The sequence below is a fragment of the Coffea arabica genome, chromosome 5e (assembly GCF_036785885.1).
Source record: "Coffea arabica cultivar ET-39 chromosome 5e, Coffea Arabica ET-39 HiFi, whole genome shotgun sequence".
Classification (NCBI taxonomy): domain Eukaryota; kingdom Viridiplantae; phylum Streptophyta; class Magnoliopsida; order Gentianales; family Rubiaceae; genus Coffea; species Coffea arabica.
Window position 1 is genome coordinate 46285319 of NC_092318.1, and position 17058 is coordinate 46302376.

Sequence of the window (17058 nt, forward strand, 5' to 3'; positions counted from 1 at the left end):
GGAGAGTGCTTTGGAACCCTAACCCCTAAAATCAGGGTTTTATAGACAGCATTGGGTTTTGTTTGGATCAAGCCCATCAAATCAACCCATTGGGCTCAGGGGTTTATGGGGAGTGGCATTCTTTTTCTTTTTTTTTTTTAATCTGTTATGTAAAAATTGTTCAAGAATTCTTCTATAATTAACTTGCAAGTAACTCTATACAAGAATTTCTTTCGCAGGTCTAATTAAGGTAGGCTATAATTTTGAAAGAGAAAAGGAGCGTAAATGAGAGATTTGAATTTGAAACCTCCCACTTACATAAAAAAAAATTGATAAGTTATAATTTGTAGAATATAACAATGCACACTTAAAATTTAGCATTTATTAGGATAAAATTTCTGAACACTATTAGTATAAAAGTTTTGCTTTATTTAAAATTTTTTTTAAAAAAATTTCTGAACACTATTACAATTTACATGATTTTTATTCGAAATTAAATTACTCTTTTGGCCATGTGGTAAAAATCTACGCCAAGTGTAAAAGAATTCAATATTTGGTACCATTTCCCTTGGGTTCTATTCACCAAGTTTTGTTTGGACAAAAACCAGTTCTAACAGCGCAAGAATTTAGCAATGTAAATACCAGAGGCCGAGATTTAAAGAAGAATTGAGGGCAACCACTTTTGACTGTCAAACCATATGACATCTTCTAAAGTTGTGAATTTAGTGAACTTGCTGTGGCAGAATATAGGAAACAAGTTACAAAAGTAATGGGATAATGTGGGGAAAGTACAAAATCTTATCCCAGCTATACAATTTGATGAGCAAATTCTATGGTCTCAGCGCTGAAATCAGGATAAGCAGACCTGTTAGTCAAGCAATCATCCATGTCAGGTGTCTATATCCAGCCCATTTAGCGGCAACGCGGAGACCAATTGCCAATGCAGCACAAAGAAGTGGAATTGGAACTCTCCTAACTGGTCCAGTAACCTCATTTTCTTTGCCATCTGAACGTTGCTTTGAATGTTGAATGATGGCCAGTGCCAGATATGAGGCCAGCACTATGATTCTAATCCAAGGTTCTCCCACACCAGCTAAAACAGCTGCCGCAGGCAATGCAGAAGAGACATAATCTCTCTTCTTAACAAAACGAGAAAAACTAAACAAACCCAAAAGTAATATCCAAAAGAATAGCTCAGAAATGTAGCTCCTAACAGCAGCAAGACCGATTAATCCAGCTAACGTGAGCATGTATGGCTGGCTATTTACAGAGTCAGGAACAGTCGCTTCAGAGATAGCAAGTACGGCTGATGACAGGACGATAACTGTTGAAAGCTCTGGAATAGGAGCATATGCAATCACCCAGGAGTAGGATGCTCGAATGGTGTAAAATGTAGTCTCAATACCTCTAATCAAGGATGTAATTGGATCCCCTATAAAATGGAATACAAGGGCTAATGCGAGTTTTAAGATGTATCCAAGGAATTGGAAGATAGCTGCCACAGCCTTCTTCCAGTTGGACAATTCCCACAAGACAGTTCTCCAGGCATAAAGTGCAAAAGCCAATGCTGCATGTCATTCACAGTCAACAAAAGAATCAGTCAACTCATAATCTTTTTTACGCTCATGAAGAGAACCACTTCTTAAATCAAAGGCTAACAAAAAATACCGAATTAGGAAAATATAGGTTGGCATGGCCATTTCGCTTTCTTACTTTGGTTTTTAAGTAAATAGTTGCAAGTCATCTTACATTAAGTCCATTAGATATATAGTCCATTATCACAAAAATATATTAAAATCAGAACACCTAAATCAAATTAGCAAACTAGAGTTAGATATGCGTTTAACAAAGAAACTGAGAAATATAGGCTACCAACAAATGTTCTCTTGAGAACAAAAAGGGCAAGCAACAGAAAACCATAAACAAATCAACGAATCATGTTATGTAGTCGCCCAATGACTAGAGCTTTCTTGAATCAGGGTGTCACTTTCACCATCATTTTCCATATACAAATTAAAACATCTCTCCCTTACAGTAGTAACTAATAGATCTGAACATTCTTTACCATTTGCAGTTTATATTTCTTGTTCCTTCTAATCAATAATACCATTACACTTATGTCCTTTTTCATTGAGGATTTGTTTCTTTCATAGGCTACTGAAGTTAATGTATCCGAATGCACTTTATCATGAAAGATTCTAACTGAGCTTTCATGCAAGATTATTAACATATATTTACCCCTCCATTCTTGGACCACAAACAATGATCAGATAAAACTCATTATTTTGCATGCCTGAAAAGTTCCAGAACTGCAAATGTCTCAAGGTCACCACTGGACTTGAATATGAAGGTTAACATACGAGTTAACCACTTAATCTACTCATACAAGGACTTATATACGAAATTTGAACACAGACTTGCATCATTCATGTTGTTAGGCAACACATAAGCACCAACAATGGAGGCATACACCTCTTAAGTAATGACTCCCAAGTCATGAAAACTAACAATATTTGAGTGAAAAATAATGACACAAATTAGAAGAACATTTTAAACCAAAATGATTAAGAAAAATATCCACCTGCATAAGTTGAGCCTAAAAGACAAAGCAAAAGTAAAGCACGTAGAAACATTTAAATTCATGCTGGTCCGAAAATTTAACTTAATGAAGGAAATCAGAAACGACTCAATGGCAGCATTTGATATAAAGGTTTCGGATTTGAATTACTTTAAATGACTCAGGGTAAAACAATCCTACTGAAGCTAACACTTCAGTCTCTGGTCTTGTGACAAAAGAAGAAGAGAACTAATTGAGTACTATGAACCCTGATACTAAGCTAACTCTTGTGAGATAATGATGAATATGACTCAATAAGAGGCAAAAACCTATCTTATAACATGTTGAACCATAAAAGCTTTCTCCTTGGTTGACTATATTCATTGGTATTCCCAACATCAATTTGGAAATTAAAGGAACCGTTCTCTCTCTGGAGGTTAGATTAATTTACAACAAACCTAACTGGTAGTCGAAATGAAAACAGGCTTTTTACTTGGTGATGGTATTTCTCATTGCCCTAGATGTTGCAGCTTGCTTTTTGCTCCTACATAACAACCTGTCTTGAAAGTCCAGAACATGTTGCTGAAGTTTCCTGTGCCATGAAAAGGTCCATACCTATCTAGTTGGGCTTATCCCAAGTCTTTTTTTATAAAGATGACCAATTTAGTGTAAATTAGACTCACAGTTCCTTTCAGTGTGCATGTTACCAGTTTTATTTTACACGCAGTCATGCTCACCTCAATGTTCTTGGGATTAATGGATTATAAAAACTTGCATCTGACGTAAAAGGTAAAATAAACACCTCATGTAGTAATCCTCGATGGAATTTGTAAACTAATGAGCTTATACTCAACACTCTTGACCTCTGCCTCCAAGTGATTTAGCTGGTATGGTTATTATCCCTAGCAGCAAACATCATATAAAGCATGAGGCAAAAAGTTTAATGTTCCTATTACAAAATAAATGCCTCTATTGCACTTCCCAAGAGAAACACTGAGGAAAAAAATCATTGCAGCCATCAAAAGCAACACATTTGGTCACCAGTTTTTAAAAGTTTACAATTTGAAAGATAACAATAATTAAGCAACACAATATACTGTTGACCAGTAATGTGTGACTGTTTATATTGTACTTGAGGAGGTTCAAAGTTGTTTCAGCCATGGCAGGATCATGACTTTAGCTACAGGGGGGTGATAATCCTTGACATTATTTTGTGCAAGGTGATCCGACTCAACCAATTGTGCATTTGGCCGAGGATGCAAGCTCCAAGTGGGTTCTTTTACCTTTGATGGCTAAACAAGTAAAAAGCAACTCATCAATAGGTTGAGTAGTGAAAATGAGAATCTTTATTCCTCTGGGCATATGGGGGTGGGTGGTACCAAAGTCCAGGGACAACAAAGTAACTACTTTTATTTCACCCCTCAACTTTCCTTTCCTTTGCTTTGCTTTCTTGATCAATATCGAATACGCAAAAGTCAGCCATAGAACTATCCATATAGTATATGAGTTTGTAATCGCCCTTCTGCTTTGCAGTCAGTTTCCTAACACTTGTGATCCCAAAATTCATCATTTTACGTGACTGACCATTAGTGTGTAGAGCAACTGAATTGGTGCTTTGCTAAGTCACGGCTTCATACACCCAATTGGTACTTAAGTGGTAGGACTCAACTCTCATACACCCAATGGCGACTTCAGACACATTCATCATCATAACTATAATACATGATCAAGAATACAGTAGCAAAACTGTATCAAACTATATCGGCACATGAGCAAATTGACAGTTACAGGACAGTGAAATCCATAATCTAATTTCTTCCTCTCAACACCTATACGTCACTAAAAATCCATTCTTTAACATCCAAACTAGTCCTGAAAGGCTCAAAACCTGGGAAGTTGAAATAAAAGAAGAAATACCTATAAACCAAGGCCACCTGATCGGCTTATCAGGAGCTTCTTTAGTCAAGGGTCTGAACCTATCAGGCATGGTACTCTGCCCTCTAGCCTCCAATTCAGCTTTATCCATTTCCTCATTCTCCTCAGCCTTAGCAAAAAGCCCAAAACTTCTCTTATTGTCGAATGTGACCCCAAGATTCTTCCCAAAAGGCAGGCGTTTTCCTTGAAGCTTGAAGGGGTTAGCTTTATCTAAAGAAGGGTAAAATGGGATTGAATGGTTCAGAGTGGGAGTAAAGAAAGATGGCTTTTGAAAAGAGGGTTTAAATTTAAATGGAGTTTTGAGAGATGGGTTAGGGGAAAAGAGTCTTGAAAGAGTTATCATCGACATGGATTTTTAGGGTTTAAGGAATCTTGGAGACAGGTGAAGAAGAGGAAGAAGAAACTTTCAATCCACGGGTTACCTGGGTCCGAGTACGAGATTCGGATTCTTCATGGCGTGTCGTTCAGGCCTAGTGATCTAGGCCTTTGATAAGCCCGAGTAAAAACTGACCTTCAGCCTCATGTTGGGCCTGTCTAGTTTAACTGTCTGAACATTATTCAACAAGGTTGGTCCTTTCTGGTATGACGCCCACCCAGCCTAGTTTAGAGTTGGCTTAAGTTAAAATTTAATATGTACAAAATATTATGATGATAATAAATTGGCATATTTTCACATTAACAAGAAAATTCTAGTTAATCATTACAAAAAAATCTTTGTTAAAGCTTCAATGAATCCAAAGAAAAGCTAATTCAGTAACACATTGCCTAGATCCTTCTGCAAAAGAGGTATCGAGCAGTGATGATGAGCGCTAAAAAAAACCCCCCTTTTTTTTTTTATAAAAGATTAGGCACAAGATTGTTAGATAATCTTCTCACACTCTTTTATTCTTTATGTCAATTTACAATTAGAAAAAAAAATGTTTTTGAAGCTTAAAGTAAAACAAAATATGCCTTTTCTTTTCTTTTACTTTTTTTTGGTTTTAAGTTCTTCAAATGTTTGAAAATGTATCATCAACATCTTTCGTACGTGAAATCCCCAATGGTTTACAATGTCAATTTGGATGGTTCTCATCGTCTTCAAGATTCATTGAAATTATGAGAGCTTTGCAAATATTTTTAAACGATAAGGGAGTAATCTGATTCTCACACAAATGCACAAAAAGGTCTCATATATTTTAGCCAGAAAAAAAAATAAAGGATATGTTGCTAACTTTTATAAATCAAGTATTAAAAAAAAGATTAATATTCTATACACTGAAAGTATATACACTTTCACCATTTGATGCATGACACGTAATCTAAATTTGAATTTGAAATCCAAATTTTACATATTTGTCGTGTATCTAACATAATAATATAAATACTGTCAGTGTATATAAGATTTATTCTTAAAAAATTCGAATTTTAAAGGATAAATAAAAGCCGTCGGATCCTCATGGACTCTAAATTAAGCAAGCTTCCTTCGCTATTATGAGATTTCCTTGACCCAAACTGAATAACCTCTTAGAAACTCAGTGAAACCGAGATTATTAAACCAAAGTTGGCCTGATTAGGCTTTTAAAAATCGGTTATAACCGCCAAAAACTAACCAACCAACCAAACATGGGCTCGTATTCATCGAACCACCTCCGTTTGCTTTCCTACACTAAGCTCCTAGCTTCTCACGTCAACGGTGGCCGTCACCAGAAGGCCCTCGGTCTTTTCCACCATATCCACTCTTCTCTATCCTTCGCATTGGACCCTTTTATCTTCCCTCTTGCCCTCAAATCCTGCGCATCCCTTCACTGCTCTGATCTGGGCACTTCGATTCACGCACTCACCTACAAATGGTCTTTCGTATCAAACCCATTTGTGGCTTCTGCTCTCGTCGACATGTATGGCAAATGCATCTCAATTTCATCCGCCCGCCGACTGTTCGATGAAATTCCTCAAAGAAATGCAGTCGTTTGGAACGCTATGATTTCGCTCTACGCCCATTCAAGTGATATGTCTGCTGCTATGGACTTGTTTGAAGTTATGGATGTTTTGCCTAGTGTGTCGAGTTTTAACTCGATTATAGCTGGATTTTTGGAAATGGATGACGGGTTTTATAAGGCCATTGGGTTTTATAGGCGAATGCTGAAGTTGGGTTTGGCGCCTAATTTGATTACGGTTCTTGCTCTTTTACGTGCTTGTTTGGGTGTATCCTCGTTGAATTTGATTAAAGAAATTCATGGTTATGCAGTGAGGAATGAATTTGAGCCGAGTATGCACTTGAGGAGCGGGTTAATTGAAGCGTATGGGCGATGCGGGTGCCTTAGAAATGCAGATTCTGTGTTTCAGCAAATGAAGGAAAGAGATGTGGTTGCTTGGAGTAGTTTGATATCAGCTTACGCACTTCAAGGTGAGGCAAGAACTGCACTAGAAATATTCGCGCAGATGGAAATAGCGAATGTAAAGCCTGATGAGATTACGTTTTTGGCTGTTCTGAAAGCTTGTAGTCATGCAGGATTAGCTGATGAGGCACGAGTGTACTTCGCCCGTATACAAAATTGTTATGGGGTGGAAGCAAATAGCGATCATTATGCTTGTTTAGTTGATGTTTTGAGCAGAGCCGGTAGATTACGTGAGGCTTATGAAGTTATAAAAGGAATGCCAGTAAAGGTGACTGTAAAAGCTTGGGGAGCATTACTTGCGGCTTCCAGAACCTATGGAGAAGTGGAGCTCGGGGAAATTGCTGGAAGAGCATTGCTTGAGATGGAGCCAGAAAATCCTGCTAATTATGTGATATTGGCAAGACTTTATGCTAATGCTGGAAGACCTACAAAAGCAGAAGAAATTAGAAGAGAAATGAAGGAAAGGGGCCTGAAGGCTACACCTGGTAGTAGTTGGACAATACACCAAAATTGAGGTACAATGTTAAAGGACTGAGGGAATCTAATCAATAGATTAACTCTGCTGAAGACACTGTGGTTTGACATTCATAAGAACAGACTAAGAATATGAGGGCCTGAAGTCTCCAAGCATTGCTCATGCTGGTCGGGTCTCTGCACTGAGCATATGAACTATACATTCTTCAAGATTTTAGTAATTTACAAAATGATATTGAGGAGTTTAAAGACCTGAAATTTTAAAATCTCATGATGGCAACTTGTTCACTTTTGCACAACTGGTTTACCGATGATGATCACCATTTTTTGTATCCTTTGCGATTCTGACTCGAAGAAACTTGTAATTTTTTTGGCTGTATGCTAATTGAATGATTAGCCAAACATATCTGGCCTTTCATCCTTCTCGAATGACTTTGCACTGTGGCTTCCTTTTTGTTTTGGCCACATTTTTTTAAAGGCTCCTATTCCAAGCATATGTTGTTGATTTTTCTTGACCAGCCAATAGAAAGGCAGTCAGTCTTGCATATCCAAAGGCATTCTTGTTTTTCTTCTCTGTTTCCCCACAAACACCAAAGCAATAGGCAAATTTCTCAGAATAATGTTAAAAAATATATTGCAAGAACTGGGTAATTGGGAAAATGCGGCGACCAAAAAAATTTTTTTTTTTAAGGAATAGGATGTGCGGCGACGAATTTGTTAATTTTGTTGCACTACAGTCCCACGAGGACTAAAGTGCAAAAGATGATTTTTTAAAAAAAAATCTTTTTGGGGGTAAATAGGGCTGGCACACACGAGATGTGCGGTGGCCTCTATTTTTCTTTGGTCCTCACTTGACAATTGCACTTGTATGCTTCAAATTTTGTGAAGAAAAACTAGAAGAAAAGACAAACCAATTGCAACCTGTTCAAGCAGATTGTTATCACAATTTATAAGCACTTGGAAATCCAAATTCAAAAAGATGTAAAAAACTGAAGGTGGTTGTCAATCGCGGGCTGCAAACAGTGTATACGTTTGGTTCATTTATTAAAAAGCAACAACAGCACTGATATCTTATCAGATTACCCAAGTTCGTGCGATCAATGTTCAGTGTTGGCTAAAATTCTAGTCTTATAAGGTGAAGTGTTTGCCAGAACTTATCAATCAGATTACCCAGGTTCGTAAAGTAGATGTTCAGTGTTGGCTAAAATTCTAGTCCTAGAAGGTGAAATGTCTGCAGCTAGGATGGATGGCGATTCGAAAATGTAGTAACCTTCTCCCAGCAAGAGTAGGACGCAACGCCTCTATCACCAGTTTCTGTGTAATTTAGCTAAGTCACTGTCGAGTGTTTCATATTTCATACATTGCATGCAAATGAAGACATTATCGTTCTCATCGGTTTTATCCGATGCTATCTCTCACTTTTTGGGTTTAATTGTTGAAGTATATACGTTTGTTTCATTTGTTAAAAACCAGGAGCAGCACCAATATCTTATCAGATTACCCAGGTTCGTGCTGTCGATGCTCAAGGTGAAGTGTCTGCTAGCTACGATGGATGGTGATTTGAAAATGTAGTAACCTTCTCCCAACAAAAGTAGGACACAACGCCTCTATCACCCGTTTCTGTGCTTTGTTCTGCATTTTGTTTTTACTCACCTATTCCATTCGTGCCAAAACCCTCAGTTGGATCATTATTTAGCCGAGTGACTGTCGAATGTTTCATACATTGCACGCAAATGAAGGCATTATTTTTCTTATTGGTTGTATCCAATGTTGATCTCCCACTTTTTGCTCCTACTTGTTGAAGTAGTGAGCTATGAGTAGATTGGGACTACAGCGGACAGGCCTTATCAATTTTTTCCCCTCTTTGGAAACCTTGTACTGTTTTCTCTCCACAAAACGTATTTTCTTTTTCTTCTTTGTGATCTATCGGGTAATGGATTCCGTGAAACTTCTAAGAAGCTGTATCATATGTCACTACTAAAGGTTTAGAATTTGAGCACGACTTGAATGGTTGAGCAAGTTCATGTTACAAATGAATTCAGTACTATGAACACAGGAAATAGGTTAGCCGTCAAATGCACGTAGCTCACAACCACCAGGAAATATCATACACGATATACTCTGCTGTCTCACTCATTTATTGCCTGCTCTTGATACTACAGTGTGGCCTAAAGAGGAAATCCTTTGATGACAGATGATTAAGACCTCGAAAGTTTTTTGAAATGAAAAGAGCGATTGGGTTGAAAAAATAAATGATTTCTAACCATCTTGTTATCCTATAACATAGACTAAAAATGTAAAAAGGAGAGGATAGAGAATATGTTATGAGTTTATACTCGTCTTTTATTACTAAAATATTTTGTTTTGACTGCATCACACTATGTATCATTTGATAATCCCATATTTTTTAACTTTTGGTTCAAATTTAATTGAAATGGAGGAAATTCAAAGATGTTTACGGTTTCATAGATCTCAACAACACGGTTTTCTATATTCACTTATCTTTCAGGACTATATTTATGTACTTACTCATGATCATATTTTAAACCGATTAATTTTGTTAGAAAATCTAGTTTGAACCCGTCAATGGAAAAGGGCCTGCGTTGCTAAAGAGGACTTCTCTCGGGAATTTAAGGTGGAAAAGGGATAGATAATTATACGAAGATGAGTTTATACTGCGGGCTGGCGATGGCCCTGCATAATCCTTATCTGTTGCCGGTAGTGATTAGTGAAGGAAATGATGGTTCTCAGAGCATACAAGGAAAAAGTATTTCATGCAACAGAGGAATCAATCACGAGCTTCCATTAGTGAAATGGTTGATAAAAATGTGGGACGGAATCATAATAATTTTAGACGAGAAATTCAAGACAAAAGACCAGAAAAGAATGGAAAGTAATATGCATTTTGAAGAAGACTATGAACAGTCAAATTTTGTTATTTTTTTCTTTCATATTGTTTTCCATTTGGTTTTCTCAATGGTAATCTTTTGTTCTTGGACCTTTTCTTTTTCTTAATATATAATACTCCATTTTCTTTTTGTTGTATTGTTTTATTGTGATATTTTGTCTATTTCGTTTTCCATTTTTTAGGTTTTTTGGTTAAAAAGTTCTCTTTGATTGGGTTTTTAATTTATTTTATAATCTTTTACAACTCAGCCTTTTTTTTTCTTTGTCATTTCCCAATATCCCACTTGGGATCCTCGGTGACACATTTTGAGTGCCAAACCAGTGCCACCTCTAATATTATGCCAAGTGTCCTGTTATTATTTGCATTTTAATTTTTTAAAAATTCAAATTAATTTAATTTAACACAAATTAACTCTATCCTCTAACACTTTGAACCAAACCAACCAACCGGTCTAATTCCATTACCAATACTTTCATCATTGATTGGCTTCACTTCCTTCAAACCTTTCAAACCCTTCACTGCCGATTCCTTCTTCCTCCGATGAAGTCCTTTTGATTGGCTCATCTTCACTGCCGATTGGCTCACCGTCAAAGGCATCTTCACTGCCGATTGCCTCACCGGTTGGTTCCCTTCTCTTTCGAGCTCCGGCAAGAGGCAATTTCATGTACTTCATGGCTGAGTTGTAGAAGGAGGAAGAAGATTGGATCAACTTCACCGAGGATCCCAATTGTGCAGCGTTCTAGGTTCTTTTCCTATTGCTGGTTTCCTTCCCAGGTTCTTGTAATTTCTTTTTTGCCATTTTCCCCAATTTTTTATGTGCTCATTTTCTTGCAGATGACCCTTTCGGCGATCCAAAGGTGATTGGTGACCCCTATTGCACGATTTTTGTGGGCCGTCTTTCCCACTCCACCACTGAAGAAACTCTTCGCCAGGTCCTTTTTCTTTTATTTAAGTTTCATTTTCTTGATTTTCACTTTGTTTTGTTGTTTTTTGGTTATGGCGTTTTATTTCAAAAGATTACTTTTTTGAGCTTATCTGTTGAATTGGGGATATGGGTCTTGTCTATTTCTTCAGGCTATGAGCATATATGGAAGAGTAAAGAACTTGAGATTAGTCAGACACATTGGTTAGTTACTAATTTATCCACTTATTTATGCTGTTCAGTTTTTTTTAATCAACTTTAATTTCAATTGTATTTTCAGTTTTGAGTATTATTGTGTTATATTTTACTTGTCTGTTTATGATTTGTAAAGGAAGTTATAGTTTTTCTACAATTAAATGTGAAGCACCCTAGCAACTATCAATCGTTACAAGTATTTATGATGATATATGGTTTTTCTCGGCCTGGAATTTTGTCTTTCTTTTCTTCGGTTGCTTGGAAGAAAGTAAGATGAAATGCTCCATTATTATAGCTTTGTCATGCAGCAAATCTTTTTGCTCACAGTTTGTTGCTTGTAGAAAGAACGAAAGAAATAGAAGTGTACTTGGTTTTGAAATTGTAACACGCTAGGGAGATGTTAAGTAGGTACTTGGTTTTGTAATCCAGTCTAGTATCAGTTGTATAGGGAGAACAAATGTAAAGGAGAAATATAGGGATGGTTGATTTTTTTATCAATTGTAACACCCTTTCTGTTGCAACGTATAGAATGATCCTAGTTAAATCCATGACTAGAATTAGTTGAATAGTGATGTTAAGTTTGTGATGTCTTTGTTTAATCTATTTGTAATTAACCTTAATGTCTTTGGTTTACTTTTCATAATTCAGAGGTGGTTGTTGCATGAATTTCAAAGTTTTCGTTGACGTATTCTAAACATTGTGGAATCCTTTGTTTTTCACCCTTTCATTTTTCTTCTGTGGTCTTTGCCTTGCTGGAAGGAACTTGACTTTTGGTGATCTCACTGTAGGTAAAACAAATGGTAGTCGCAACACTTGCTGCAATGGTTTAGAAAATATAACAGCAAAATTTTTGATATTTTGCAATGCAGAAAAATTGCTGGAGAAGTGTCAGTCTTCCTTCTGAAACAGAGGAAACGATGGAAACATGGCGAATTGGCATTTGAGATTGCTGAGGAGTTCGCCTGCCAGTATGTTAGCTTGCCCTTTGATTGCCAGAAGGTTCCCCATATCGTTTCTGTTGTTGAAGTTTAGTCTAGTTCTAGGTTGTTGAACTTGGTTTGATGCTAAATTCAGGCTGTAGTCTTGTTTGGTTCTGTATCAGCTTATGCTGTTTGTTGATCTTCCTGTATACGAACTACATTTGGAGTTGTGTGCTGAAATATTTGTAAATATAATGGCTGTTACACGTTTGCTTTATGATTCATTAAACGAGTATGTTAGCTTCGTTTAGCTGGTTGATTTGGAAATATACATCTTTTTTTATCTCATTATAGATTCCACGATAATTCTTATGTGGTGGGCATTTCTATGTATTCAAGTGGCATTTTTAGTTTGAAACTGTGATTTACTCATTTGATGTTGGGAGAATTTTGGTTTTGCCTGATTATACAAACTTTATGTTTGATGCAATTTAGGATTACTAACTCGATTTCTCTGGTGATATCCACTAGTATAATCTGTTGTGATCAGATGCTTATGCTTCTTGTAGTATGATCTTGTGACTTAAGTCGGACAATTGACAATGTGAAGAGGCAACCCAGTGTAAGTACATTTTGGCATTTGTCTGCTAATAAAGCATTTAGTCAGCAAGGGCATCTAGGAATTATGGATCACGTATTTGAGTGTTAGCTCAGCATATGTTTAGGGCTCCAGTACTATTACTACAAAAAGCATATCCTGGGAAAACAGCAACAATTGGTGGAAATGAAAGTGGATTCGACCTTGCTAGTGGCTGCTACTGCAATTCTCGTTTACTAATCGTTCGTAAACACATGTAGTACGAGTCTCTCTCGGGTGGGGGAGGTCTTGTGTTTGGGATTTCAGATGACAGAGTTCTCCTTAAATGACTCGGCAACACAAAGCAAGAATGCGTGGAGAACTTTGTCCTGTTGGTTCTTTGTCAGAGTATAGCATCTAAGTCAATTATGTTTCCAAGCCTCTTCACATTCCACAGTATCCAAATGTCTTATTGAATTTTGGAATGGTAACAAAGTGTTCAAATGAAAGATCTAAAAACTCACTACTAGTGTCAATTGAAACATATATTCTTGATCTAAAAACTCACTACTAGTGTCAATTGAAACATATATTCTACATAGAAGAATGTGCATTAATTTTGGGAAGCACGAAAAGTTCCATTGTCAATTTCAGTCAAATTTTCAGGTCTTTTGTCCACTTGAACACTTGCACGAAATATCATTGATGCATGGAACTGGACAACCACACCTATCATTGCAATCAACTCCAACTTCTTGTCCCATAGTGCAAGACTTGTCATTCAACTCGAACTGATTTATTTTCGCTCCTTCGAAACCATGTAATTCTTGTGCCTATGGTTAGAATTATATCACCAAAAAATTGAACACATAAATAAATGAATGAATAAAAAAAGACAATAAAGAATCTTTTCTTAAAGAAGTAATTATTCATGATCACAACTGTAATAATTTACCTTGAGCAAGCCGGTCATGTTCATGGAACTGAAAGTGCATAGCTGGCCATAATTTTGTTGATTAACATCCAAATTCACAAAGTATCAACCACAAAAGTGAAAAATATTCATGAACTTTAGTGTAAACCAAAACATAAAATTTTTATAAAATGATTTTATGCAAATAAGAAACTAAAAAATTACCGGCGTAGGATTATATGGTTGAACAAAGTTGCTTTGTTGAGATTGCAAAGACTCTATCATACTTACTGGCATAGAATAACATGGTTGGATAAAAGTTTCTTGTTGATACCGTAAAGATTCTACCATACTCCCCTCATTTGTATTTGCCTAAAAATAAAAATAAATAAACACAGTTATAAATAGTTTGACAGTAAATAATACTTAATTGTTAGTTTACATATAATGTCGAATCATTACCTCTTGTAATCCATGCTGTTGCATACTGCACCTCGTAGATACAATATTTATAGTATCTCCTATAGGCTAATGAAAAGAAAAAACAAAGATTGGATGCATAATATAAGAAAATATTGAATTACAAATATAGTAAAATTATAATGTAATAAAACCTCATTATATGATGACGCTGGTAACTCCATAGTTATACTATTTTGCAAGCTTTTTTTGGTTGATCTTCTTCTCTTAGTAGCCTTTTCGAGACTACTCTTCAATCTCTTGCCTGAAATAGTCTTCATCTTTTTTTTAATACCCTTGATATTGATACCACTTGCATTAGTAGTGTTATTTGTGGGGTTGGAAACTTTTGTTGCATTTGACATCTCATTGCTCGACCCCTCTTGATGTAACCTTGCATCAACCAAATCCAATATTTTCAAAAGGCCTTCTTTAGCAATTTTATAAGTTTCTTCTGTTTGAGCAGCTTTTGTGACCAATTGAGTATATAGTCTACACAAATCTCTGTAACGCTTCGTAAAAAGCACTTTCGGATCCAAATCATTATTGATATTGCAACAATTGTGGTCTTTAACATATCCAGCTTTTGCTTTATTGGTCCATCTCTTTATTATGTATTGACTAGGGATCTTCATGATATTTCTTATATTAAGAACTTTCAGAGAATGAGAGCATAAAATCCCAGAGAATTCAAACTTCTTGCAACTACATGAAATCTGATCACCTATTGAATCAAATCTAACCATATGATAGTTTTTTCTGCCTTTAGGAGTGATCTTATATTCTATCACTGTTCCAACCTCACTGTAGGTGATTATACCACAATCATAAGATTTACCCCACTCAATTTCAAACCATTTGAATACCTCAGGAGTATAAACACTTGCAGCTTGTTTCAAAACATCAACATCGAATGGTAGTACTGGAGTACTCATATATGCTCTAAAGTCAGTTTTAAGTTCTTTATATCTACGATCATCAACTAACCTCCCGAAATGATTGAAAAACTCATGAAATTTATTCTTGTAGGTTACATACCTTTTTATCACACTATTCATGCTTTCGCTCCTTTGAGTTGTTGTCATATCTGCACAAAATGTTTCCCTTCCATACACCAATGCCCATTTTTCTTTAATCTCAAACATACGTTTTAACCAATCATTGTCTTCAAGACCATACTTCTTCAACATAGTATTCCATTCAGATATAAAGTCTTCTTCTTCATCAAAATCATATACACATTTACTGAAATCATTTGCAAATTGTTTAAAACTTTCGAACACATGACTGAGATGAATAGCTGCATTTTGAAATATATGCCATATGCAAAGACGGTGACGTGTTTCAGGCCATGTAGAAATTAGTCCTTTAGCCATTGCTGCGTCCTGATCCGTAAGTATAGTATTTGGTTTTTTTCCTGACATTGCTCTCGCAAAAGTGTCAAACAACCACTCAAATGTTGAAGCAGTTTCATCATATAATAAAGCAGCCCCAAATATTGCAGTCTGTTTATGATTATTCACTCCAACAAATAATGCAAATGGACGGCCTTCATTATTCTTTCTATACGTCGTGTCAAAACAAACAACATCTCCAAAACTTGCATAATCTGCTCTCATTAATCCGTCAGTCCAAAAAATATTTGTAATCAAATCATCCTGATCCACTTGAATTGCATAGAAGAAATTAGGATCCTCTAATTGCATTTTTTGCAAATATTCAAGTACGCCTCCTGTATCTCCAACTTCCATTTGTATTGTTCGTTTAGAACGTAAATAATTCCTATAATCCTCAGGAATGAAACCTAAGTTCTCCCGTCCTCCTACTTGTAGTGCCATAAGTTCATGAGAAACTTTTGGTGCTATACCCACATGGTATGCCATATCAATTTCAGCTGCATGAATAGAATTTATCTTTCTATGTGATCTGTGTAAATGACTTTTGTTGGGACTTGAAAGATAGTGATTATGCTCAATGATCAACTGACATATACGAAACTTACCAGTTTGTCTACTGTTAACCTTCATCTTCGCCGAACAATTAAATCGTGTTTCAGGACGAGGGGCTCTTACATTGAGATCTCTTTTATCCTTTTCTCGTTTTCCTTCAGCACTACAACAAAAGACCCTATCCATGAGCTTACCATTACTATCTTTGTGGAAGCTACTTCTTTTGATTCCAAAACCAACTTCCTTTGCATATGCTAAGTAAAAATTATAAGCATCTTCTTCACTCTCAAATTCCATGCCCATCTTCGGAATTAGGTCAAAAGGAATCAATGTATGAATTTTATTTATATCCTTTATCACATTTAAAACTGGTGGAGTGGAAACCTCATCATTGGTAATTTGATCTACCTTGTCAAAATCCAATCTGCGACAGGATGATACCTCAGTTTCTATAGAAGCCTTAGCATCCATATCCTGCAACCTTTCAAGAGTCGTGACACAGGCAAGACTTGCTCTAACGCTTGACCCACTGGAATTTCTTTCTTGTTTTTGCTTTTCCGGGCTTTTTCCTTTCAACAACCCTCGAATCCCGTGTCAACAAAAATCACCTAAAAATGACAACTAAACCACCTAAAAATGGCAACTAAGGTCAAAAGCTCCAAATTAGACATATAACAAAACGTGAAATGCAAGAAGGCAATGTTTCAGGTCGCAATAGAACACACATTTGACGTACAACTATACGAACAAAATAATAGATTACTTTTGATTTAATCATCATGTTTTCAAGCTCAGTACATGCATGATTGTACTCCTTAAAAAAATTCAGATTTGGTGAAGAATATTTCAAAAATCTAGTCTTTCCCCATTGTAAGGTGGAAGAAGCAGCAAGGTG

At 36.2% G+C, this 17058-nt stretch overlaps 3 protein-coding genes and 1 long non-coding RNA gene across 4 annotated transcripts; 2 read left to right on the forward strand and 2 right to left on the reverse strand.

Moving 5' to 3' along the window:
* Positions 1–659: 659 nt before the first annotated feature.
* LOC113743454 (uncharacterized) lies at positions 660–4940 on the reverse strand. Its single transcript, XM_027271460.2, has 2 exons — positions 4454–4940; positions 660–1546 (listed from the first exon to the last, which is right to left on the reverse strand). The coding sequence occupies exons 1-2, from the start codon at positions 4818–4820 to the stop codon at positions 852–854; spliced, it is 1062 nt and encodes a 353-aa protein (XP_027127261.1). The 5' UTR covers positions 4821–4940; the 3' UTR covers positions 660–851.
* A 1016-nt stretch (positions 4941–5956) lies between these two features.
* Positions 5957–7797, forward strand: LOC113687802 (putative pentatricopeptide repeat-containing protein At1g03510). The gene has a single exon (XM_027205324.2). It carries the CDS (start codon positions 6074–6076, stop codon positions 7358–7360), a length of 1287 nt encoding a protein of 428 aa, XP_027061125.1. The 5' UTR covers positions 5957–6073; the 3' UTR covers positions 7361–7797.
* Positions 7798–10725: 2928 nt separating this feature from the next.
* LOC140006305 (uncharacterized) lies at positions 10726–12613 on the forward strand. Its single transcript, XR_011813942.1, has 4 exons — positions 10726–10971; positions 11063–11160; positions 11303–11354; positions 12215–12613. It is a non-coding gene; the product is annotated as an uncharacterized lncRNA (long non-coding RNA).
* Positions 12614–14113: 1500 nt separating this feature from the next.
* On the reverse strand, positions 14114–16831 carry LOC113687545 (protein FAR1-RELATED SEQUENCE 5-like). Its single transcript, XM_027205132.2, has 3 exons — positions 14510–16831; positions 14218–14283; positions 14114–14127 (listed from the first exon to the last, which is right to left on the reverse strand). Exons 1-3 carry the CDS (start codon positions 16632–16634, stop codon positions 14114–14116), a joined length of 2205 nt encoding a protein of 734 aa, XP_027060933.1. The 5' UTR covers positions 16635–16831.
* Between the last annotated feature and the right edge of the window lie 227 nt (positions 16832–17058).